At 41.2% G+C, this 25,690-nt stretch overlaps 1 protein-coding gene across 1 annotated transcript in view; it reads right to left on the minus strand.

The window, feature by feature from the left end:
* Nucleotides 1–7,310: 7,310 nt before the first annotated feature.
* Nucleotides 7,311–25,690, minus strand: part of tmem47 (transmembrane protein 47) — a 21,135-nt gene continuing 2,755 nt past the window's right edge. Inside the window, exons 2-3 of the mRNA XM_036579591.1 lie at nt 11,845–11,985; nt 7,311–9,293 (exon numbers count right to left, since the gene is read on the minus strand). Coding sequence (XP_036435484.1) covers nt 9,115–9,293; nt 11,845–11,985 — 320 coding nt within the window. The 3' untranslated portion in view covers nt 7,311–9,114. The remainder of the gene's footprint in view (nt 9,294–11,844; nt 11,986–25,690) is intronic.

Consider the following 25,690-nt stretch of genomic DNA (forward strand, 5'->3'; position numbering starts at 1 on the left):
TGAGAAAAGAGCTATTGATGAGAAGTGAAGGTTTGTAGTGGTCTATATGCTTTAGGTCAGTTACTGTAGTTGTCAAATTAATACGCAGACGGTGTTCTGGTGATGTGATATCTGTCCAGCACATAGCCAGCTATTTTAGAGACATTATAAAGGAGGAGGAGACAGTTCACTGGCTGGAAAATGAATACGAAAACTCATAACACTCAACGTGTCTGTTTATGAGGAACGTCCCAACCTTTAATACAAATGAGCCAATCAGCTTGCTGGTAAAGCCACAAGCGGGGAGCTATTTGAGCCGAACGCTGTCACCTATTTAGGCGATTTTTGTCAAATTTTCATGCCAGTGATTTTAAATATGGTTTTAAGAAGTTAGTGTGGCTTTTAGTTTGGTGTTTAGGGGTCTCTACTCTTTAGCCATGTTTACATGCAGTCTGATAATCCATTAAAAATCTGACTAATAGCTGAATTGGAACAGAATACAACCATGTAAACTGAAAAGAAAAGTCCGATTAAGGTCATTCGGAATACAGTTTCTATCCGGTTGATCGAGGTGGGTAATCCTGTAAATAATCCGTTAAATAGAAGAATAATATCCGTGTAAACGCCTGTATCTGATTACATTCCCTATCGGAAAGTTTAAGTCCGTTCTGATCATGTTCATCACGTCATAGTGAGAGTTTATACCGTTCAACATGGTGGAGCAGAAACTGGTCTGCAGAGGAGACGAAGTTTATGCTCTGATCTTTAAAAGACGGCGGTGGGACGGACGTCCAGCTTATGTGTCTCAGAACACGACGTCTTCCCCTCGGCCTTCTTTAATAAGGACATGTGAAGGACGTTTTCCTGAGTCTCACATCATTCTAAAGCAATTAAAAACACAAGCGCTGCTCACTGCTGCTCGTCTCACTCTGACTGGACTCACATGATGGTTGTTGTCATGGTAACATCTACACTAAGTGGTTCTCTACGCATGCACATCATTTTGGATCAGATTACTTGTAGTGCGCATGTGAACAGAGATTTTCATCAGATTGTTGAGTAGAGTAAGAATAAACACCTCGGTCTTAATCTGTAATCAGAATGTATTTAATCGGATTGGCAAAAATCTTTGCATGTAAACACAGCCTTTGAAAGAGAGAGTAGTCTGATCTTATGACTAGAAATAACTGCCAAGTGGTCAGACTTTCTTATAAGGACTTCAGTTATGTGCAGAGGTGGTAGTAACCAGTTCTGTTTGGATGGATTTGTACTTTGCTGAGTATTTCCAAAAGCTAGTACCTTTACTTTTACCCAAGTGTGTTAGAGAAGACTCTACTTTTTACTCAGTTACATCTTCATCATTAACATTTAGTTACTACTCTGTGTTTACATTCATGCATTTATCCAGAGCAACTTAGAATTTATTAATGTACACTCATAAGGATGGTTCTTCAAGGGTTCCTTAATAAAGAAAATGGTTCCATATAGTACCATGAACACTCAAAGAACCCTTTGCATCATTATAGAGTTATTTGCTTTGCGAAATTCTTCTTCAGATTGATTGAGAATGTGCTGTGAATGGTTCTATTCAGAACATTTTTGATGAAAACGGATCTATGTAGCACCAAAAAAGGGTTTTGCTACTGTATACAAGTTTGACATCATAACAATAGAAGAACCCTTTTCAAAGAGGTTCTCTATAGAACTATATACAACACATTCTCCCTCATCTGAAGAACACTTTCACGATGCAAAGAACCCTTTAAACATGCGAATGGTCCTACTTTTAAAAGGGTTCCACTATTGTTACAAGCCAAAGAACCTTTTTTGGGACTATGTAGAACCTTTTTTGCTAAGAGTGTAGGATTAGAAGTTTTGCCCAAACACTGGTATTGGTAAAGCATGGTGTTCTCACCTGGGCAGGGAATTGAACCCCACTCTGCCGTTTGGAGGGCAGCAGTATTTGGCTCTTCAAGGGTTCCTTAGTAAAGAAAATGGTTCCATATAGAACCATGAACACTCAAAGAACCCTTTGCATCATTATAGAGTTCTTTGCTTCGTGAAAGTCTTCTTCAGATTGATGGAGAATGTGTTGTATATGGTTCTATATAGAACATTTTTGATGAAAATGGTTTCTATATAGCACCTAAAAGGGTTTGCAATTGTATACAAGGTTGACATTGTAACATCAGAAGAACCCTTTTCAAAAAGGTTCTCTATAGAACCATTTGCAACACATTCTCCCTCATTCTAAGGAACACTTTCACAATGCAAAGAACCCTTTAAACATGCAAATGGTCCTATTTTAAAAGGGTTCCACTATTGTTGTAAGCCAAAGAACCCTTTGTTGGTACTATATAGAACCTTTTTGTTAAAAGTATAGGATTAGAAGTTTGTCCAAACACTCCTGTTGGTTAAGCATGGTGTGCTTACCTGTGCGGGGAACCCCACTCTGCTGTTTGGAGGGCAGCAGTATAACCCACTACAGGAACTAAAAGGATCCAAAAAGACAAAAATAGAGTCTAACAAACTTCACCTCCTATGCCGATAGTTGCTGGACGGACAAAGACGTTCCACTGCAGTTCTGTAAGTTACTCAGTACGTTCTTTCAGTAGTTTTTTGAGCTGCTACTTTTGTACTTCTACAAGAAAAGGTACGTTTGCTTGAGTCTACATTTCACTGCAGTACCAAAAGTACGTCTGGAGTCTCTACACACCTCTGATTATATGCTGTTGACAAACAACGCATAGAATTGCACCTTATTGATCAGCTTAACTCAGTCAAGGACAAAACCAATCACACAACCAGCCCCCCCCCCAATCCCACCCGGATACCATCAAAAACTTGGACGCCACAGACAGACAGCTGTTATTAATGAACACTACACCTTTGTTTTCTTTATCTCTTTATTTGGTTAGTGTATATAAAGTTTTATGTCACAACTGCATTTCGGGGGTTTAAAAGCCCCCAACACATTCACTCCATCACGCTCACACACACACACACACACACATACATACACAGTGCTTCATGCCTCTCTTTCAAACACACACATGCACACTTTAGATTGACAGTGCTAAGAAATACAGTCCTATAGTCCACCATAAGCTACCTGTATTGATACTGAAGTAAGACTAATAAGATCACTCATGGAATATCGATCAGAAACTAGTCTATTATCAAGGCTCGGCTAAAACCACAACACCTCTAGTTTTCCTACGATGCAAAACTTTTTTATTCAAAGCCGTTTTTAGAGGGTTTTTTTATTTTATTTTATTTTTTTTCCAATTGTGTGAACATCTATTTAAGAAGATTCAGTTTTCAAATCACAGTCCTTCTAATCTAATCTTAAAAGTCTCAAAACACTAGTTTTAAATCCTTTCAACCTCCTCCAAAAGTGTAACGTAGGGTGTTTTGGTGTTTAGAAACGGCTTCGGGTTCGAGTTCTTGTGTATCCGCTTTAGTGCCCTCACAATTTGGGAGGGGGGTGGGGGGTGGGGGCCATAAAAGTGGACAAAAGACGACTACCTTGTGACAGACACAGTGTAGGAAATGGTGGCAGGTGGTTAGACCCAGAACCTGAACCTTACAAACAGCAAATTGACTTTAAAGGGGAGTTCCACCCTTTTTTCCAAATTTCTGCACAATTCAATAGCTTCATTCAGAGTGATTTGATGTGAGACAGTTCACTGTAGAGAAACTTTCAGACAGATTTCTTTATTTTACTTACTATCCAAAATCTCCAGAGACCCAAACACGTCATCTGAGTTTTAGATGGAATGTTGATGATGGTAAAATAGTGATAAATATGAAACAATACATTTTCTTTGGGGATTATTTTGCCTTATAACGCTCAGCATGCACCCCTCCACCAAGAATATTTTTTTATGCCAAAAATTTATCTCAAAACTATCATACAAACAATGTCTCAGACGTCAGGCAGCGTCTTCGTAACCATTTCATGTAATAACGCTCGCTGACGGAGCTTTTAGAGGTGGACGTCTGGTTCCTATCACCACCACTGTGAACAATTCTGACTCAGTATATTTCTCTAGAATGGAGCATTTCACAGCAAACCACTCTGAATGACTCTGTTTACATCTTAACCATTTAATTATGCAGAATTTTGAGAAATCAGTGGACTTCCCCTTTAGCATTCACTAAGTTTTTGGCCTGTGGTTAAGAAACAATCATGTTCTTTAAACATTCAGACTCAGATTCTGGGCTGAAATGTGAAAACAAGCACTGCGAGCCCTATTAGATTCATTACACAATATGTGGATGCACTCCACTCATTCACTGATGTACCGCAGTGTTACTTCCAGCAAAGGTAATATCCCACATTAAGCCCATCGCTGCAAATAACATATCATATCCTATTACCAGGCCATCTCCTACAGCTTAGTCAATATCTGTGTAGGCTTCTACATGTTATATAAGACACTGCACTTCTGTTGTCTCTGTATGTTGAGCTTGGTTGTCCTCCAGGTTTTTTGTTTCCTAATAAACCAAATGTTCCATTAATAATGTTAGAATTACTGATAATTCAGCCAACAATCTCAATGGCAGCTGCAATATTGGTCTTTACAATGCTGATATCGCAGAAGCCTCTAACCAATCAATTGTTTATTGTTCTCTGTGAGCATCCCGACCATCCTGACCGCTCACAGACGTTCCTTGATTGCACTTTCTGTTAGTGCTTTAACGAATCAAGGCATTTATGTGATCCAACAAACATAAATTGTGGGTATATAACACAGGCCTGTCTTAATGTCAGTGGTTCACCAGTGTGCTTTAATATGTTTTACATGTATATAGGTGCTGTTAGGTAGGTAAAGTTCTCCCATAAAAAGGGGAAATCCACTGATTTTTCAAAAGTTCTGCACAATTAAGTGGTTAAGATGTAAACAGAGTCGTTCAGAGTGGTTTGGTGTGAAACGCTCAGTTCTAGAGAAACTTACAGAGTCAGAACTGTTCACAGTGGTGGTGATAGGAACCGGATGTCCCTCATGGAAAGTTATTGCTTGAAGTCATTATGACTTTGTGGCCTAACACCCGAGACACTGTTGTAGGATAGTTCTGAGAAGGCCTAAAAATATATATACATATTTAAATATATTCATAGCAGACGGGTACATGCAGGGTGTAAGGAAAAGTGTTACCCAAAGAAAACACTATTTTCCATCATCTACATTCCATATAAGCTCAGAAGACTCGTGTAGGTTCACTGGTGGTTTTGGATAGTAAATAAAATGTCTATATTTGTGTTGTAGTCATGGCGACCCCTGGTTCCTATCACCACCACTGTAAAGACATCTGAACCATTTCACACCAAACCACTCTGAATCTCTGTTTACATCTCAACAATATATTTATGCAGACATTTTGCAAAACCAGTGGAATTCCCCTTTTAACCGTACCGGGTGCCAGTTTTCCAATTCCGGTTTTGTGTTCGTTATGCTGCATCACGGAAAGTCAGTAAGAAAACATACAGGCTAACAATTCAGTGAAACACTGGGCTGTAAAGCACGAAAGCTCTGCTCGTATTTAAGATTAAATATATTCTTTGCTACATCAAAATTGCCTTAACACGTTGTTAAGGAAGGATGTGATTGAGAAGGTAGTTAGAGGTGCAGCTAGATAGTTCTCGGTTCTCAGTGTTACGCAGACAAACTAACTGCATCCAGTGAGAAGAGAAAGCTTTGTGTAGAAGATGATGACTCACCATCTACTACTATAACTACCACTACTACAGGGAAACTACAGGGAAGGAAAGTGGTCAGATCGCCCCCTGCTGTTTGTCTTAACAATTGGAGGTGCTGCACATTACAGGGTGCTGTGTCACCCCCATATTCACTCATTTTTGACAATATGTCAGTGTCCCAATAAGTAAATGACCATAAAAGACAGAAATATAGTCTTTACAAGTGTTTTCCCAAGACGGACTACAAAGTCTGTTGTGCAGATGATGTCACTAACATGAACCCCATGAAGTGGTGCCTGAACTGTGCAGTGGGTTTTGTAGTTCCATTCTGTTGCACTCTTTACTGTTGCGAAGTAGACCTTCTCTAAAATTACAGCTAATTCCTTCTGAAAAATTTCCCAAAATGAATGGTATTTCTATGTGCTTTGAACGCAACAGGGTGTAGATCTGTGCCTTTTCTCCCAGTTATCCGTCGAAAAGCTACTCTGAATGACAGTGGACATCTTACCCATTTAGCAAAATTTCTCTGGCCCACTTGTGGGCCACGTCCTTGTGTTTGTTCTGGCCCTGTACACAGCTGGGTCCTCGGCCCAGATCTGGCCCATACACTATAAAGTGAGCAGAACTGTTGGATGTGGCCCAAATCTGACCCAACTACATTATTTGTCCACAGCATTCATCCCAGATTTGGTCCACAAATATGGACTCGAGGCAAAACCGTATGAAGTCGTCCAGGATCTGGCCTTGTTCTGTCCTGCATGCTTCACATCTGCCTAGACGTCAACCAACGTTTGTGTAGGAAAGCCAGAATCAGCCCAAACTCTCTGCTATCTGGGTAACTATTTTTCTAAATGGAATTTTTGCCAAATTGGTGAAATTGGCTTACAATTCAGTGAAACAATGCTGTGCTTTAACTGGGCTGTAAAGGGTGAATGTTGTGCTCATATTTGGGTCATTCTACAGAAACGTCCATTTTGGTGTCCCCAGCATTTAGAGATATATTCCACTTGAAAAACATGTTAGGGTTACAATTTATTTATCTTTTAAAATAAAACAATAAGTTATTTTATCAATTACACCTTCTTGAGCCTCAATTTAGCAATATTGGTTTTTAAATCAATTATCTAGAATTCCAAGCACCACAGAAGAGCTCGTCCTCACAGTCATGTGTGAAGGCTGAGGCCATATTTTGAGGTAAAAAACATGTTTTTTCTGCAATTTTAACTGCAATAATCTATACATGACTATGTAATATCTAAATTAAATGGCATAAAGAAAACAAATGCCAAATAAATATTCTAAAATATATAATGAAAGTTCCCCAGGAGTCGTGTCACTGGTGTTACTGCATAACAAAAAATCTCTTATTTTGAAATAAAAGTCACACTGATGACATCACTCGACCTCCTTTTACCTGTTTTCTGAGGATCTATGAAGAAAAGCTCATGGTGAGTCCACTGTGTCTTTCAGTTATCAGAGATTTTCTCATTTAGCTCATGATTTCATATGAAGCTTTTAGCTGAAGTCACTGGTGTGACCGACTTTACTCTGAGGTAACTGTGAAAATTAAATTAAATTCCATATTTTAGTGGATATTCCATGATTGACGACATGTGGTTTGATGCTCTGTAGCAGCCATTCTGTAAAATGTATTGTTCATTAAAATGTCTCTGGTGTTCCTTTATTATGTGTAACACCAATGACGATCGGTAACACCAGTGACTCCTATGGAGAGACAGAAAAGTGGACGTTTCTGTAGAATGACCCGTTTATGTAAGTTTGTGATACTTTGCTACAACGAAGGTGGCTTAACGTCAGAAATGCCGGTTGAGAATGTAGAGATGAAGCTGTGGCTAGGCTAACCGCTCTAGCTAGAACCAAAAACACTGGAAAGAAATTTCTGTTCTCAGTCTAGACAAACTAACATGTTGGCGCTTCATCCACTGAGGAGAAAAAGCTTTGTGAGGAAGACGGCGACACAATGCTGCAACGGTTAGCGCTAGTGTTAGCATTAGCTCACTAGCTAACAATTCAGTGAAACCTGTTGTGATTTAACGGAGCTGCTAAGTGTGCAGGATGTGCTCATATTTACGTAAGTAAACTATAATTTGCCACAGCGACGGTGCCTCACTGCGAGCATTAGGACGGGAGCGACAGGATATCGGGCTGCTGTTAGCCTCCTGACGGCAAAGCCAGAAGCCCACTGGTGTTTTTCAGGTGGTCCACCAGTGATTAAGCAGAGTATTACCCACTTTTCATCGCAGGTTTTCCTCTCAAAGTCCAGTTTATCCTTCATTATCCTTCACTTCTTTCTTTCATTATCCTTTGTAGCACAGTGTCAGCAACATTTTCAACTAAGTCATTTTATATTAGGCCTAGTCATTTTTTTTTCTCAGTTGTTTAGAATATTTGCCTCAGATTATTTTCCAAAATAAAAGGCTCTGTGCATTTAAAATCTACAAATAGACTTTGTATAGAGGACGAGCAGCGGTGGACCAGCAGTGGCATGCAGTCAGCGACCTTATCAAGCCAGTGGACCGATATATGCTTGCTATCTGGGGGGCTAACCACTAGGCGTTAGCTAGAACCAAAACACTGAAAACATATTTCTCTGTTCTTGGTGTTACTAGTAGACCAACTAGTTAATATCCGTTCATTAGCTTTTACGGATACTCAGGTATATTCAGTAATATCTGTCCAGTGGCTTTTATGGATATTCGGATAAACTCAATAATATCCGTTCATTTTACGGATTCTCGAATATCAAAATTAGTTAATATTATCGCAATCATAATGTGCCTGTATCGTGCAGCTCTGTAACCAGATCTCGAAAACATCCTTATTTTTCTTTCCGCTCTCTCTGTTTGGGTATACCTGTGCTTTCTCATTACCGAGACTGACTGATATTCTAATTATTGCCGTACTTGCTTTGATCCGTGTCTGTGTGGCTGGTCAGACAACCCCTGTCACCTGCTTGGCTACACATCTTACTCCAGATGGAGCGCTCCGCAGGGACGACACATCACAGGCTAGTTCCAGAAATTCCAGAAAGTTCTGGAGCCTGATGGCTAAAAAGAGCGCACAGAGATCAGAAATGGATCACGGGGTGTCAGAAATGTGAGGAGAAGGTGAGAACAGATGAGACAGACAGATGGAAAAAGGGGGTGAGTGACACTTTGATGAATGAGGGAGCGGTGAGAGAGTTTAAGGGGACAATAACGGACGCAGACGCTTGTCGGTGCGAGAAACCGAAAGACGCTCGAAAGCAGCCAGATAAACAGATTTTTCAGTCCCAGTCTGACAGGCCTGGCTTTGCTCTGCTTTGTTTGTAAGGATATGATCGGTCCTGCAAGGTTCGGTGCATTAACTTATGCTGCTGTCAGAAACAGTGTAGCGGAGTGCATCGTGGGTAATGTAGTCGTCGAGCGGGTTTAGTAGTAGTCTTCATAGTTCTTGGGGTTCAGGCAGTACAGGATGGCTCCCCCGAAGGAGAAGATGGTGGCCCCCCAGGCCAGGCCGTAGCCCCAGTTGAACTCGTGGTATATTCTCAAACTGATGGTCTCGATGAACTTGATGGGGTAGAGAACCAAACTGCAAGCCTGCAGAACAACTGTGGGAAGGAAAAAAAACAAAGAAGAAGACGACGAGTCATGACGAAAACCGAGAAGACCATCAAAGAGTAACAAAAGTAGGTTAAGAACACAAATCAAGCGCATATAAATCGAGCCAGTGTTCACTCCTCAGAGGGGTCCATGCCTTGATGAGCTCCTCCACAGACTTCAAAGAAAATCCACTTAAAAGACTGTAGAAAAAGCTCTTTTTAACTACAAATCATTTTGTTTTTTTTCCGTGTGATTTATTCGAAATAAGGCTGAGTAATTACTGAAACAGCTGTGTGGTGAGATGCTCTCGTGTTATGATGCTTTGTCGGGGGTGGAAACAGTGATGCACTTCCTGTTTCCATTCACATCCATTTACTCGAGGAGACTAATAACCTGTTATTCACTACACAAACGCTGAAAGAGAATAAGACTGACCTCTGATTATCTTTCCAGCCTCTTATTAACAATAGTCTGATCTGATGTAGGAGAGAAAGTGGTGCACAACCACTTTTTGTTCTTTGTTAAATCGTTTTAAAAGTATTTCAATCGTTTTTTATACACTCAACCTACACATCTCTGATGATCTCATTATTCTTTGTAAATTGGCTTAGTAAATCATTTTAATCAGCAACATTTTCAACAAAATCATTTTATTTTAGGCCTAGTCATTTTTTTTTGATTATTTTTTTACATTTCCCTTTGATTATTTTCCAAAATAAAAGGCTCTGTGCATTTTAATCTGTTTGAAAAGATAAAAAATAGACTTTGTATGCAGAACAGTAATCTGGGTGGTCCGAGGGTGGACCAGCAGTGGCATGCAGTCAGCGACCTTATCAAGCCAGCAGACCGATATATGCTTACTATCTGGGGGCTAACTACTCTGGCTGGCGTTAGCTAGAACCAAAACACTGAAAATATATTTCTCTGTTCTCAATTTTACTTAGAACAACTAGTTAACCGAATATCCACTCAGTAGCTCTTATGGATTCTCGAATATCAAAATTAGTCTATAAAAAAACAGCTATAACATCCTGTTTTTTTCACAAACACTGTATCACTCCACTGAGATGCCGTTGCTAAGCAACGACTATACCAGCTATAGGAGACGCTCAAGACATTTGAACGTTTTTACTTCTTACTTTGCCACAAACAGAAAATGGACACTTTTAAGATCACATTTGACCGACAGCCGATTTGGTCAGACTCTGAAGATGAGACAACACTAAATTCCCAAACTGTCATCACCACTGAGCAGCTTTTCAGTCGGCAGCTGAGACAGAAGAACAGCTAAACAACCTGGAATCAGCCAGAAATGAACCCAACACCATTCGCCAAACTAAATGGGCTGTAAGATGCTTTACAGACTGGCTGGAACAAAACAACATTAATACTGATCTGGCAAAAACTGACAAAACTGAGCTAAACTTGATATTGCAGCAGTTTTATGGCTCAGTCTGATTTGGTCAGACTCTGAAGATCAGACTACACGTTTGGCGAATGGCATTGGGTTAATTTCAGTGCTATATTACAGCCACCAAAAAGGATATTAAAATATTAGAGTAAGTTACTTTCATGGCAACTCCACTCTTTAGGATGACTCTGGAGAAATATCTGCCCAACTGTCTCAATACGCAGATGACGTTGCTATGGGAACACGGGAAGATGCCTATAAACATGTTCTATAGACTATACTATACTATCTATATCTATACTGAACTGTCACTGGGGTGGTACCCTCGAGGGTACGTCTTCAGTACCCTTAGTTGTTTTGACTCCACACACCCCGTCTCGTCTCCAGGCTTTTTATTTTATTGTTCTGTTTTAAAACATTTTTTTCCTGGGGAAAAATATTTAAGGTACACAGTTGTTCCTTATAATCATTGTTGTACCGTTGAGAGTTCATTTACTTTGTTTGTACCTTAATAAAGATAAAATGTACCTGCACAGAACCTCTATTTCTGACAGTGTACTTGAAATTGTTGCACTACACAAAGAGAACCACAGCTTTGTATGTCTACCTGTGTTTTCTATCATAGTGTAAAAGATGCACAAGGCTTCCTTTGCTGTTGGTCTCCAGGCTCAGGTGTGTTTAGAGCCACCACCAAATAATTTCATTGGCTGTTTTTATTCACATTTTGTCTGCATTTGTTAAAATATCGTTATACAGCAAGTTGGCCAGCTGTATTTCCTCACATTGCTTTGTGTTTGGATGCTTTACATTATTTTAAATAATAATAATAACCTTAATAGTTAATACACAAAACATGTGTGTACTATGTGTGTATAGTTATCTGTGGGCTGAGCTGCTTGCTGTTCATCTATGTACAGGGGTGGTCCCTGGACCTGATGGTGGCCTGGCCCTAAGGGGTCCAGAGTTTAGTGGGCAGAGCTCAGGGTCCTGAGGACAGACACATTTCTCAGCTGAAGGATTCAAAGGATCCTACAACACGGAACAGCATTCAGCAAAAGACTTCAGTGCTTCTTGTCATTCTTTACGCTCTGTTTGTATGTTTATTTGTGTGTGTGTGTGTGTGTGTGTGTGTGTGTGTGTGTGTGTACCTGCGGCGAACAGCATGACAGATACAGGTTTGTAGAAGCGTCTCCTGGTGCCAGTGCAGACGGAGATCAGAGCCACCAGGAAGGAGATGAGAATGAGGAACGCTCCGCCATGCAACAGTGCCAACGTGGCAATCTGCCAATCTGTACCCAAACAACAACAACAACAATAACAACAACATTTATTTAGCTTTCACACAAAAATAACAACAACAATACTGGAGAGAGAATAACACCAGTCTCTATTATTATCACAATAATACCATTTATCTATTTACACAGCAATAACACAGTAATAACATTGTTGAATTCATGGAATTAATACATTATTATTATTTCTATTACTATTATTAGTAGTAGTGTTATGATTATTAGAGATAGATACAGTACTGACCATTTATTTAATTTCCAGTCAAAACAGCCAATAAGTACAAGTCATTCATTTTTCAGGAGATGTTTACGAGGAGATTAGATATAAGCAACCGTGAAAGGCCTGGTAGACCTTCTGTAACGCTGGGTTGATGGATTAGACACTCGCAGATAAAAGATAAACCATAAGGTTTATTAAAAGGAGAATGAGCTGAAGTAACAGGGTTGACACCAGACCAGGTCAGCAACCAGATAAACCAAACGCAACGCACGGGCGAAGACGATAACAGAGTCGAATAAACAAGACTAAGCCAAAAGACAGATGGGAGGTTCGGTAACAAGGAAGCAAAGCAAGTTCATAAACGCACAACAGCAATCAGACAGAAGAGTGGCTCGGTATGCGCTGGCAAATCAAGGGCAAAACTTCGCAAAGACAAGGGTGGCTTGGCTGGTGGAGTCATGTGACTAAGAGAAGGATTCTGGGAAGTGGAGTCCATAATGGCATGAGAGTTCAATGAGAACCAGGAAGCATGACATCACCAAAACTGCCCCCATCAGATAAACAGCACTTAAAGCTTTCATCTCTGAGAGAGAGGAGAAAATCAAGCTGCTTCAGATCTGAAAACATCCACAGGTGTTTCTGTCCATCCTTCCACTGTGAGAAGACGACTCAGCGCTATGGGTCTGAAAGGATGTGTAGCTGTCGAGAAGAACCTCACTGAGAAAAGGAGACGGACACATCAAACTAAGAAGCTGAACGATGGACTGACCACCCCAGAGTCCAGACCTCAACACCACTGAATGTGTTTGATTACTTCAGAAAATGATCAACCAGCTTCTAAGACTGAACTTTGGAGGTGTGTCTGCAGATTCTTTGAGGAACTGAAGGTGAGTCTCTTGAAAAGATGGACGCTGGAATATATATATATATATATATAATGATTTGAATATTATTTTGTTTTGTTTTTCTTTATAATGCAATTATCCAGTTGCTTCTGCATGATTGGCTGAAGATATAGGTCACACGGCTGCGTATGTCAGACGTCATTTCTGGCAGGAAGTGGATAGTGCTGCGTGTTGCCTACACAGTATGACTCCGTTTGTGGTGAAACCAGAAACTGTGCGTTGGTGATAACATACCACAGATTGGTGACACAGACTTGATCTCACAGCTCTATAATCTTGAGTCTGCTCTCACTTCCACAGCTATGTAACATCAATGTCCATGCCTGCTATTAAACCTTTGAACTCACTGAGGCCTCAAGCGGTGTTCTGGCCGACATACCGGGCTGAACACAGTATAAATCCAACCAGCACCAGTCATCACAATTTCTAACTGTAGTCTTCATTACAATATTAACAGCTATAATGCAGGACTATATCTGTACTTTTCAGCATTACTCTTGTTACTGTTTATAATGTCAAAGCTGACAGAGCATCCAAATGTCCCTTTTTTGTTCAATGAATCAGAACAAATTAGCATCCTTATTGCAGGAATACGACATACACATTTTTGCATATCAAAACAAACAAGTGTCTGAATCACAATAACACAAATACACAAACAATACGGCAAAATATGTGTTTGCATCAACACTTCACCACAACAATAACAGAAACAGTGGTGCAGATGCTGATGCTTCAGTTCGTCTTTTCTGCTGTAGTTCAGTTCTGGCAGACCATATATACGGAGACTACAGCAACAAACATGCGGCCAGTATGTTTTATGTTACACATCGCTGACCTCAACAGGCATTTTACATCCTAACGCTTCACTATCTGTCCAAAAGACTCCATAAAGTCCTTCTAATGAGTGAATTCAGCTACATAGCTGTTCAATTGTGCAGATTTATGTATATATGTATATATCTAAAAAAAAAGCATTGACCAATAGAATGAGATGCTCTGGAGCAGCTGGATATGAGCCTAAGGTCACCATGGTCAACAATGCCAAGTGTGGGCTAGAGGGGTATAAAGTCCCCCCCAGCATCTGGAGTGATGGAGCTCCATCCAATACCTTTGGGATGAGTTGGAGTGATCCAGAACTGACCATCCAACATCAGTACCTGGCCTCACTAATGCTCAATCAAATCCTCACAGCAATGTTCCAGCATTCCCAAAAGAGTAGCAGCAGAAAGGGGACAAACTCACTACCAATACCCTGGAGGAGCAACTTCCTACAAACTTCTCTTGTTGTTTCAGCTGTTCCTTTTCTTGAACAATAAGGCTCAACAACCTGACAGTATCATATAGCAGCTTATTAAGGCAGGCCAGTGTGAGAAGTTTGACCCGTTGCTCTTAGTTTCATTGTGCCTCCCAATTTCAGGTGCTTTTGTCACCTGGTTTCAGCCCGGCAGCTACATAAGACCAGAAAACCAGCCGCTGCTGTAGTGTCTGAGGGAGGCCTGGGTGGATTGGGCTGCTTTTAAGATCTCCTCATTCAGTGAGTAGACCGTTTTCGCTCTCATGTATCTGCCTCTAAGCTTGGCTGCTTAGCTGTGATAGCTTCTAAAGGCAAGCAGATGAGGTAGCTTGAGTCGCTAGCTCAGAGCTGGATAACAGGCTACATTCACATTCCAAGCATTGTTGCTCAAATCCGATTTCTTGCTCAACTCCGATCTCTCTGACACGATGATTCACACTCGTTTAGGTAAGTGATTCAAATCTGTCATTAATGTGACGAACCGGCGTCCTGAAATGACCCTCATGACCACATCCTACTCAGTAACGTCACGTGAATGAATCACGTTCATCATCAGCACAAACTAACGAGCAGAACGAGCTTCGCTGAGAAGATAATTAACTCTGATCAGCTCTCAGCTTCATTATTAGAGCGAGACGAAGGAGAAAAAGGTGAGATGAGCTGCTTTTCCACCGTTTACAGGCTTTAACTTCTGTTCAGCGCTGCTGCCATGGTAACGCTGAATGATGGCGCAGTGGAAAAAAAGCACATGAATTCAGATCTGAGCGTCACATTAAGGTCTCATGGCCACAAATCGGATACGTATCCGATCTAGGACCACATATGAAAGTGGATCAGGTCGGGTTTGAAAAGATCAGATTTGTGTGTCCACACAGCTCTGAAAACATCAGATCTGAGTCACATTAGGGCAAAAAATCTGATTTGTGCCACTTCAGCCTGGTAATGTGAACGTGAATGTGAATATCACCCCTGTAGAATGTTTTGGTGGGAAAGAACTTAGTTTGCTAACGAGGCTCTCTCTTCATCGCTGAGCCTTCACTTTCTGTTTAGTCTTCAGTGTGTTGATGGCTCCTTTATTTCGCTGTGTCTTTTTAAACCCCACAAATCATGAGCTAGCAGTTTGTGGGCGGAGCTAAGCGCAGTTTGCATGATAAGATGCAGTATCAGTAAATAGAAAATGAAATGTCAGCACATGTTGCAGTCGCACTTTGCGCTGCACCTGCACTCGTACACACACCTGACCTTAGTGTGAGTTTGGACAGTATTTAGGAGGTCTTTAGTCTAGTCGGGATGTTTGTGTGATACTGTTTTCTTATCTGGAGTTCATGATGAGATTAGGAAGTTACTGTTATTCTGTAACAGCTACTGTCCTAAATTCAGTCCATAATAAAGTTGTCATGGAGACTAAACAGATCAGATTTCAGACCTAAGAAGTTTCTGTAATACGACTGCAGAACAGTAATGGAATTTAGTACTTGACTGACAAGATATATGAATTATATTAAGGAAAGTATTTCAGTCTAAATGCAATGCAATAGTTATACTCAATTACAGTGACTCAGACATAATCTGGAACTGAACGAAGTCGGGAGCAAGATTGTGTCATTTGTTAGGTACACCTTGTTTCTATGCTACAGTTACAGACTGTAGTCCATCTGTTTCTCTGCATACTTTGTTAGCCCCCTTTTACCCTGTTCTTCAGTGGTCAGGACCCCCATGGACCCTCACAGAGCAGGTTCTATTCGGGTGGTGGGTCATTCTCAGCACTGCAGTAACACTGACGTGGTGGTGGTGGTGTGTCAGTGTGTGTTGTGCTGGTCTGAGTGGATCAGACACAGCAGTGCTGCTGGAGTTTTTAAACACCTCAGTGACGCTGCTGGACTGAGAATAGTCCACCGACCAAAAATATCCAGCCAACAGCGTCCTGTGGGCAGCGTCCTGTGACCACTGATGAAGGACTAGAGGATGACCAACACAAACTGTGCAGCAGCAGATGAGCTATCGTCTCTGACTTTACATCTACAAGGTGGACTGACAAGGTAGGAGTGTCTAATAGAGTGGACAGTGAGTGGACACAGTGTTTAAAAACTCCAGCAGCACTGCTGTGTCTGATCCACTCGTACCAGCACAACACACACTAACACACCACCACGTCAGTGTTACTGCAGTGCTGAGAATGATCCACCACCCGAATAGAACCTGCTCTGTGAGGGTCCATGGGGGTCCTGACCACTGAAGAACAGGGTAAAAGGGGGCTAACAAAGTATGCAGAGAAACAGATGGACTACAGTCTGTAACTGTAGAACTACAAAGTGCACCTATATAGTAAGTGGAGCTGATAAAATGGACAATGAGCGTAGAAACAAGGAGGTGGTCATAATGTTATGCCTGATCGGTGTAAATGTGTATATGAGTCTATGTGGGTGTCCGTCAGTCCAGTCTGTGGGAATGTGGCTTGTGGGAAGAAACTGTTGCAGTCTGGCTGTAAGGGCTCGAATACCATCTATGGCAAAAGAGAGAACAGTTCTTGTGAGTCCTCCACAAATAAGCCTGGGATATGAATGGGTTAATTCTAACCTGATAGCAGCAGTGTTCAGAAATCCCATTCATTTTTCCCATAGAGAAATCCTCAGACCTGGAGCTTCTAATATGGGCACGCTGACTACAGATGGCACAGTTCTATGTGGTCTATGGGACTGTAGCACACCTAAATATTACCCACCCGGACCAGCTGCTCACACCGATGCCTGAGGCAGCCTCACAGCAGACAGCAGGCTGTACGCTGAAATATAGGCAATCAGGCTAGAAGGAAGGAAAGAGTTTATTTGTGCGTCTCGGGGGAACCGGCGGGCTGGGAAAGAATGTGGGTGTTAAAAGAGAAATGAAAGAAAGAAAAAGAGAAGAAAAAAGATCAAGTGTCAGGGTTAAAGAAGTAGACTGCATAGACTTTTACACGCACAATAGAGTGAGAGTCACTACAGTGGTGCACGCCATTGTGAGAGAGTGAAGCTCCGTGCGCTGCGGAGGGCTTATCAGTGACTCTGGTGGGCTAAATGGGGCGTCACATAATGGATACCCCTCATCCCCCCTCTCTCTGTTTCTCTCCTCTCATCCCCCTCTCTCCTCTTTCTTTCATCTCCCCTTGCTCCCTCCTTTCTCCCTTTCTCTCTCCTCTGTTTCTCTCTCTCCCTTCTCTTTCTATTCTCTCTTCATTCTCTCTCTATATATCCATCTTTTTCCCACCTCATTCTTCCTTCTTTCTCTCTACTTTCTATCTTCCTCTTTTTCTTCACTCCCTCTCTCTCTACCCACCCTCCACCGCCCTCTCTCTCTCTCTTTCCTTTGTCTTCTCTCTTTTTCTACTCTCTCCTCCCTCCTTCTCAGTCTCTTCTCTCACTATCTACCTCTTTTCTTCCTTCTCTCCTCTCTCTCTTTCTATCTCCATTTCTTTTTCTTCCCTCTCTTCTTACTCTCCCTCTCCCTCCTCTCTTTCTCTGTCTCTCTCCCCTCTCCCACTCTCTCACCCTCCACTCCCTCTCTCCTATCACTCTCTCTATCTCTTGTTCTCTTCCCCCTTTCTCATCCCCCCTTGTTCTTTCCCCTCTCTCTCTTTCTATCTCCCCCTCACTCTCTTTCTACGTCTCTTTCTCCCCTCCTCACTCTCTCTACTATTCTCCCCTCTTTCTTCCTCTTTCTCTCTCTCTCTCCCCTCGCTCTCGCTCTCTCTCTCTTTATCTCGTTCTCTCCCCTCTCTCTCCTACCCCTCCCTTTTCCCTCGCTCTCCCCATCTCTGCCTTTCATTCAGAAGCACTCTAAAAGACACTCAACTGGAGTAGGGCCTCGAAATAGCACCGAATCCTCCATGGAGCGCTGACAAGAAGCGAGCAGGGGGGTGAAAGGAGGAGAGAGAGAGAGGAGAGGGGGATGTCAGCGAACGAGAAATGGAGATGCCATGCCCCGTACCTGACAAAACGGCAGCAATCTCGGCGGATTACTGCTGAGGAATCTCAATAGGACGAGAGCAACGGTGGGGACGTCAATAAGTAAAAAAGAAACAAAAACAAAGCTCTGCTGAGCAGAATCAGAGTCCGTCAGTCTAAACTCTAAGTCACGGGTCAAATTAGGTCCAAATAGCTAATAGAGTCTGGAATGTGTCAAGATAAAGAGAAATATTACCAAATGCCTCTCAGTGACAGCAAAGCTCCAGATTCTACACTGTGTCAACATCCAGGATTGAAACCCAACTGTCCTCGTTTCAATTTGAGCTGATAACGTCGATACGATGAGTAAACGATGAGTAAACAGCTGCAATTACAGCTCACACTGTGTCTGTGCAAAGAGCAGAACTAGTAAAGCATCTGCTTTAAAGGGCCAATACCCTGCGCTTTTCTTGTGTTTGAGGTCCAGTTATGATGTTTATGTGGTTTTATATTTCAAAAACAGCCATAATTCATTTTTACACAACCCCAATCTTTACCCCAGGCCTTAAAGACTGACATATGCAAATGAGCTCTGTTCTGACTGGTTGTCCTGTATTGTATTTCATTCAAAAAGCAGCCCGGCCTGAAACACTCCTTATAACTTCAGTGTGAGCGGGGCTAAGCTGCTGTAGGCTAAACAGGCAGAAATGTGTAAATGTGTTGGTTTTTGTGACATCACAAAAAGAGTAAATTCAAAATAGGCTGTTTTCGCATGTAGGGACCAGGTAAATTTTGAAACTTTCACAATGTTTACGCACTACATACTGAGGAAATGTGGTTTTCCTTGATTTAAAGGGCCCATATCATGGAAAACAGAGCTGTCCTTACTTTTTAAATACACTTTGATGAAGTGTGGAAACTAGAAACACTGTTAAAGTTGAGATATGTGGAAACTAAGCAGCAAAAAGCCCGTTTTGAATGTGCTGTTTTTGTGATGTCACAAAAACCAACACATTTTCATATAGCCACTTATTCAGCTTACAGCAGTTTAGCCCCGCCCATTCACAGTGAAGTTATAAGGAGTGTTTCAGCCTGGACTGCTTTTTGAATTAAGCAAAATATATGGTATCCAATCAGAACAGAGCTCATTTACATATATATCAGTCTTAAAGGAACAGTTACAAAAACAGCCTGTTTATTTCTAACAAACAAAAATGGTCTTGTAAAATGAATTATGACCATTTTAATGTTAAAACAAATTACAAGTGGGCTTTGGGGGTAAAAATAAAACACAAAACAAAAAATATTAGATACAGGCCCTTTAAATAAAATCCTACCAAATCCTCCTGCGCTGTACCAGGCCTACAACCGGGCAGATAAACAACCTAATGTATCAGACGGAGCTGAAATCACGCTGACATGCCAATCAGAATAACTTTACGTAATTAACCCCATGCATGCGAAAACAGTTCTGTGTTCAAAGGTCTTCTCTGGAAAAAACACCTCATTGACCGTGTAATGACAAATGGCTTGCGCTAATAGCAGAGTGGCCAACAACAGCAAATTATGGAATTATGTCTGTGCTTTTGAGCCCAACTGCATATTACAGAGGCTCCCCAGGGCTAATTTGCATGAAATTAGCTTTTGTGGGCATCAATTATCCCTCTGCAATGGTGTCATGTTAAAAAAAGGACGTGCACAAGAGGAAACGAGGGGAAAAGACTGCTGACGGGGGTTTACGGTTACAGATGTTTGAGGTTTCGGCCTTTCTGGCGTGTGTGGACAAAAATGCAATGAACAGTTTTATGTGTGCCTTTGATTTAGGAGTAGTGGAATATTTGAGTTGGGAGTACAGGAGTTCAGGGATTAAGACATTATTAGAACGACTGGTGGGGGATATCAGTGGATAAGTAAGACGTAACTGAGCCGACACACAGATTTTAGGGAGTCAAAACATTTTTGGAACCTGTGGCTGGTCTGTTGACCCAGAGAAATAAAGCTTTTATGGTTTAAGGTTCCAACATTCCTCCCTGCCTCAGAGACATTTCTGGAATTACTGTATGTGGTTTAGTTGGCAGGGAAGCTCATAGGAGTCTATTAGGGCTGTCAAGATGACTCAGCTTTAAAAGTTATTTGATTAAAATGTACCTTCTCAATGCGTTTACAATCTGAACGATGAATGCGGTCGTTGTATCAGTCCCATCAGGATCACACAGGTTGCTTTTTTTATTGTTTTGGGCTAAAACGCTTCATTTTGCAGGAATACTTTGTTTGTTTTGGGGGAGAGTTGCCATAAAACACATCGGCCCAGTCCCATTTCTTATTTTTACCCCTACCCCTTGTTTTTGAGTGTCACCCTAACCCCTTGGAACTGAGTTACAGGGTAGTGGTTGAAATCTTCCCTCTGAAATGGGACCCTCAAATAAAAAAAGCTACTTCATTAACAGCTACTAGCGCTGCTCTGTAGGTGACCCTGCCAGTCTGCAGTGACAGCAGAGGAGGGTAAAGTTCAGCTCCTCACTGCTGGGCTTTAGTTACATTTAGGGAATCATACGCCTTCAAAGAGGGGACAATTATTTATTATCACCCACCCCCAATTCTTCAGTGATATGAAGCTGAAGTCAGATATTCTCCAGCTTCAAATTTTCCCGTTCCACCTTAAATGGTTACATTTGTTGCCTCAGGCGTCAGAACTGCTGGACCATTTAAGGTGGAACAGTAATGTTAGCTAGGTAGCTACCAAGACATTAGCATACTATTTGCGATTTTTTATGCTTGTTATGAGGAAAAGGACCAAAATACAACAAAACGACATTAAACCAAGATAATACAGTGGTTCTCATAGTTTTTTTAACTCGATGTTGTGCTGGTCTGAGTGGATCAGACACAGCAGTGCTGCTGGAGTTTTTAAACACCTCAGTGTCACTGCTGGACTGAGAATAGTCCACCAACCAAACATATCCAGCCAACAGCGTCCTGTGGGCAGCGTCCTGTGACCACTGATGAAGGACTAGAGGATGACCAACACAAACTGTGCAGCAGCAGATGAGCTATCAGCTCTGACTTTACATCTACAAGGTGAACTGACAAGGTGGGAGTGTCTAATAGAGTGGACAGTGAGTGGACACAGTGTTTAAAAACTCCAGCAGCACTGCTGTGTCCGATCCACTCGTACCAGCACAACACACACTAACACACCACCACCACGTCAGTGTTACTGCAGTGCTGAGAGTGACCCACCACCCAAATAGTACCTGCTCTGTGAGGGTCCATCAATATAGTAAGTGGAGCTGATAAAATGGACAATGAGCGTAGAAACAAGGAGGTGGTCATAACGTTATGCCTGATCGGTGTGTGTGTATAAATATATATATATAATGTATAAAAAAACCATGAGTTATATTTGCATGGTGAAATGGTTCTTCTGACTGCAGAAGAGAATGTGTTGTATATATGGTTCTATACAGCACCAAAAAGGGTTCTGTTATTGTTATGATGTCATCAAGCATGTAACAACAGAAGAACCCTTTTTGGTGCTATATAGAACCCTACACAACACATTCTCCATCAGTCTGAAGAACGCTTTCACCATGCAAAGGACTATTCAAGCATGCAAATAGAACTCATGGCTCTTAATAGAGCATTCCCTTTACTGAAGAACCCTTGAAGAACCATCTTTTTTAAGGGTGTATGCAGTAAATGAGCGCTTACTAAAAGCCCTAAAGCTCTTGCTGCTTTTCCTTTTGCGTGTATTTTATAACTGTGCGATTGGTGTGAAGGTCGATGTTTACATCACTCTAAAAAACACATCAGTCTGAAAAACACATCATTTCCTCGGCTGTGAAGCAGCAGTGAATCATGTGAAAGCGCGATGTTCATAAAGCGCTCAGGAGCCGCTCCATCGCTGCCGTTTCTTCCTGCAGGCCAGCATTCAGAACATAAACAAACCTTCATTACCAAATAAGGTTTAGGAGTTAGAGTCACGGATGGCTCCGCCACCACAGGAAGCTGAACGAAAACAAAGCAGTGGTCGACTCCCTCCGGCTCTCACTGACTCCACAGTAAGACAGAGGCACAACTTCTGACCTCTGACCCCAGGGCTTGTGAAAAAGCCCGCCCCGTCAGGGTGACTTTCCCCGTCCGAAAGTTTGCCGTCTTCGAAGAACCTTGAGACGGATCTCAAGCAGAGCAGAGCAGAGTTTTATCCGAAATGCCCCGTAGGATCACAGATGGGAGTGAAGATAGGAGATAAAAATCAAAACATTAATTACCAAAATCTATTTCTCGCTCATTTAGACGCCCTCTGGCCCTGTTTTCTCTCAAAATGAGCCAATTGAGCGATGAAAAAATAAAAAAGTGCCATAAAGTGTTACAGAAAGGAGGGACCTCAGTTACAAATGAGGTTGTTTAGTAAAGGCAATTGAAGGGGAATTCCAGCCATTTTTCAAAATTTCTGCATAAAATGTAAACAGAGTCATTCAGAGTGGTTTGGTGTGAAACGCTCAGCTCTAGAGAAACTTACCGAGTCAGAATTGTCCACAGTGGTGGTGATAGGAACCAGACGTCCACCTCTAAAAGCTCCCTCACAGAAAGTTATAATGGTTATAAACATGCTGCTAATGCCTGTGACATTGTTTTACAATAGTTTTAAGAAGGTTTTTTTAGTTGTGGGCCCACAGTAAAAAAAAATCAGATCTTAGATATTTACAAGGATTATGTTATGATCTATTTAAATTCAGGGCATTAATTGAGCTAAATATATATAAATTAATCATTTTTAAGGTAATTTCTTTTGGGAGGTGTCTGTCCCAAACTCTAACCTCTAAATTTCAACTTGTGAAAATAAAACTTAAATGTTTTTCTCTTTTTGATTTGAAGTTGAAAATTTTAGATTTATCACAAGTTTAATTTTTAATTGGAAAAAAAAATATTCGAAAAATGCCGTCCCATGTTTTCATGTCACTACCAAACACAGAATTTGAGTCTGTGGGCGGAGCCTTATTTTAGCCACACCTCTGCATTTTAGAGCATGAAGTGAGGCTGCATCCCTGTCCCTCATGGCCACATGGTGAGCAGTTAGATCCCATTGTTTTGAAATAAATGTGTCCAAAAGTCTGAAAATCAGTGTGAAACATTAAGGATTGTCACATATTTTCTGCAATTATGTATTTTTTAGTGTTCTAATGAAAAATATGGTGATTTTCTGTGTGAACAGCTGTTCAAAGCTGTGTTTGCTGGTCATGTACCAGCCAGCAAAATGAGCTAAGATTGCCACTACTGAAACAGTCACTAATGAAACACTTGGTAAAGTTTGGTAGTGTTATGATTGATTTGGTAGTGACAACATTGAATGTTCAATCATTTGTTTTATTAAAATAAACATAATTAAGGTTTAGGGTCACTCAAAGAAAAAGGATTTCAGTCTACTTTAGTCCACATCAGGTAAAAGACTGAAATGTGTTTTCAACTCTGACTTTGAACCAACTCAACAGAGTGATCCGTAAATATTTAATGGTGGAGGGATACATGCAGGGCGTTGTGAGGCAAAATAGTCCCCAAAGAAAACCTATTTTTTTCAGATTTTCCACTATTTTCCATCATCAACTCTCCATATAAGCTCAGAAGACTCGTGTAGGTTCATTGGTGGTTCTGGATAGTAAATAAAATGTCTATATTTGTGTTGTAGTCATGGCGACCCCTGGTTCCTATCACCACCACTGGAAAGACATCTGAACCATTTCACACCAAACCACTCTGAATGACTCTGTTTACATCTCAGCTATTTAATTATTCTGAAATTCTGAATTTCTTTATGTGAGCTGTGACAGTATGTTGCACTTCATCTCCACATTCCTCCACATCTTTATGCAAAAAAAGCCAGCGCAGTGAGACTCACACATACTCTTCACATTCTGTCTCTCTAGCTGAGTGTAGCGTCAGCACAAAGACGCTCTGACACTTTCTGACCACATTCCACTTTCTGGTTCTCCTTAGACAGCAGAGTGTGCGCTGGCATATTCATGCCTGGTTTAAAGCTCCAAATCCTCAACGTAAACACATATCTAACTAGAACATCTACTGAAAACAAGCACCAGTCAGTGAGTCGATAGCATTGTGCTCTATGGGCAGCTATGGAGCCGGCCGGTAATGGCAAAGCTAATGAGATTTGTTTAATGCACAGTGCATGACACAGACGGGAAAAAAACACGGAATAACTGGAGTGACGGATTGCGGAGATGGTCCGAATCAATAAGGCCCTGCGGAGGAAATGGCCTGCGCTGCGCTTAGAAAGAGTCTCTGGTATGTGGGCTGGTTCTTCATGACTTTATATGGAGTCTGTCTCTTTTTAGGACAGAAAGCAGAGCCGTGAAAGTTGCCTCAACAGATCTGACCCCTCAACACATACTTCTAGTGGTCATTCTTGGCCATGCAGGCCACGATTGCAAAAGCAAAAAAATGCCAGAACGCACTTTGGACCCACATGAGGAACATAGCCCAGACGTTTCTGCACTGAAAACATTAATACTTTATTAATTTACTTATTCATATTACATACAGAGATGGCAAACTGTCAATCCTTTTCCGATTCCGATACCAAAAGTATATCGGTTGATACTGATACTGAGCCGATGTTGTTTCTTTAGAAACTGCTTAAAAATGATTCGAAGCACTTCACTAAAAGCAACGTACCCATTTTTAAATTCATACAAAACATGTTTGGTGTCTGGATTTTGCTTCTTTAGTTTAGCGATGGAGCTAACATTGCTAACAAACGCTAGAAGGCAATAGTCACCCAAATCTTTTTTGCAAATACATCCTCAAATCATCGCTCAACCTGCTCACATTACACACAGCTCTTTATTAAGGAGGCACAGGCTTGTCAGTGTGGTTTAGGACACAGTATGACTAACTGTGAGAATAAACACAAACAAAACTTCGCTGTGTTCTAGATAACAAGTACTGTGCCACATTCAGCTACACGGTGAAGTTTTGTTCACTTTTATAGCTCACAATAAGTCTCCCAAACCACATCAACAAGTCTGTACAACCTTGATAAAGAGCCAGAAGCAGTTGGAGCATAAAGATTTGGGTGACTATTGACTTCAAGTGTTTGTTAGATACATGTAGCTCCAGCGCTAAAGAACTAAAGAAAAAATATTTGGACACGAAACATGTCTTGGCTGATCGAGTGCCTCTTGTGTAAGTCAAAAATGATGTAAATTAGATTTTTTTTGCTAAGCATTTCTTTTCAAATGAGCATCTAAAAGTAGTCTATCACACTCAAATAGAATGGAAATTGACTGGTTAATATAAACAAAAAATATTTTTCATATGCATTCAACTAGGACACTGTTGT

This window comes from Colossoma macropomum, unplaced genomic scaffold, assembly GCF_904425465.1.
Source record: "Colossoma macropomum unplaced genomic scaffold, Colossoma_macropomum, whole genome shotgun sequence".
In the NCBI taxonomy this organism is placed as follows: domain Eukaryota; kingdom Metazoa; phylum Chordata; class Actinopteri; order Characiformes; family Serrasalmidae; genus Colossoma; species Colossoma macropomum.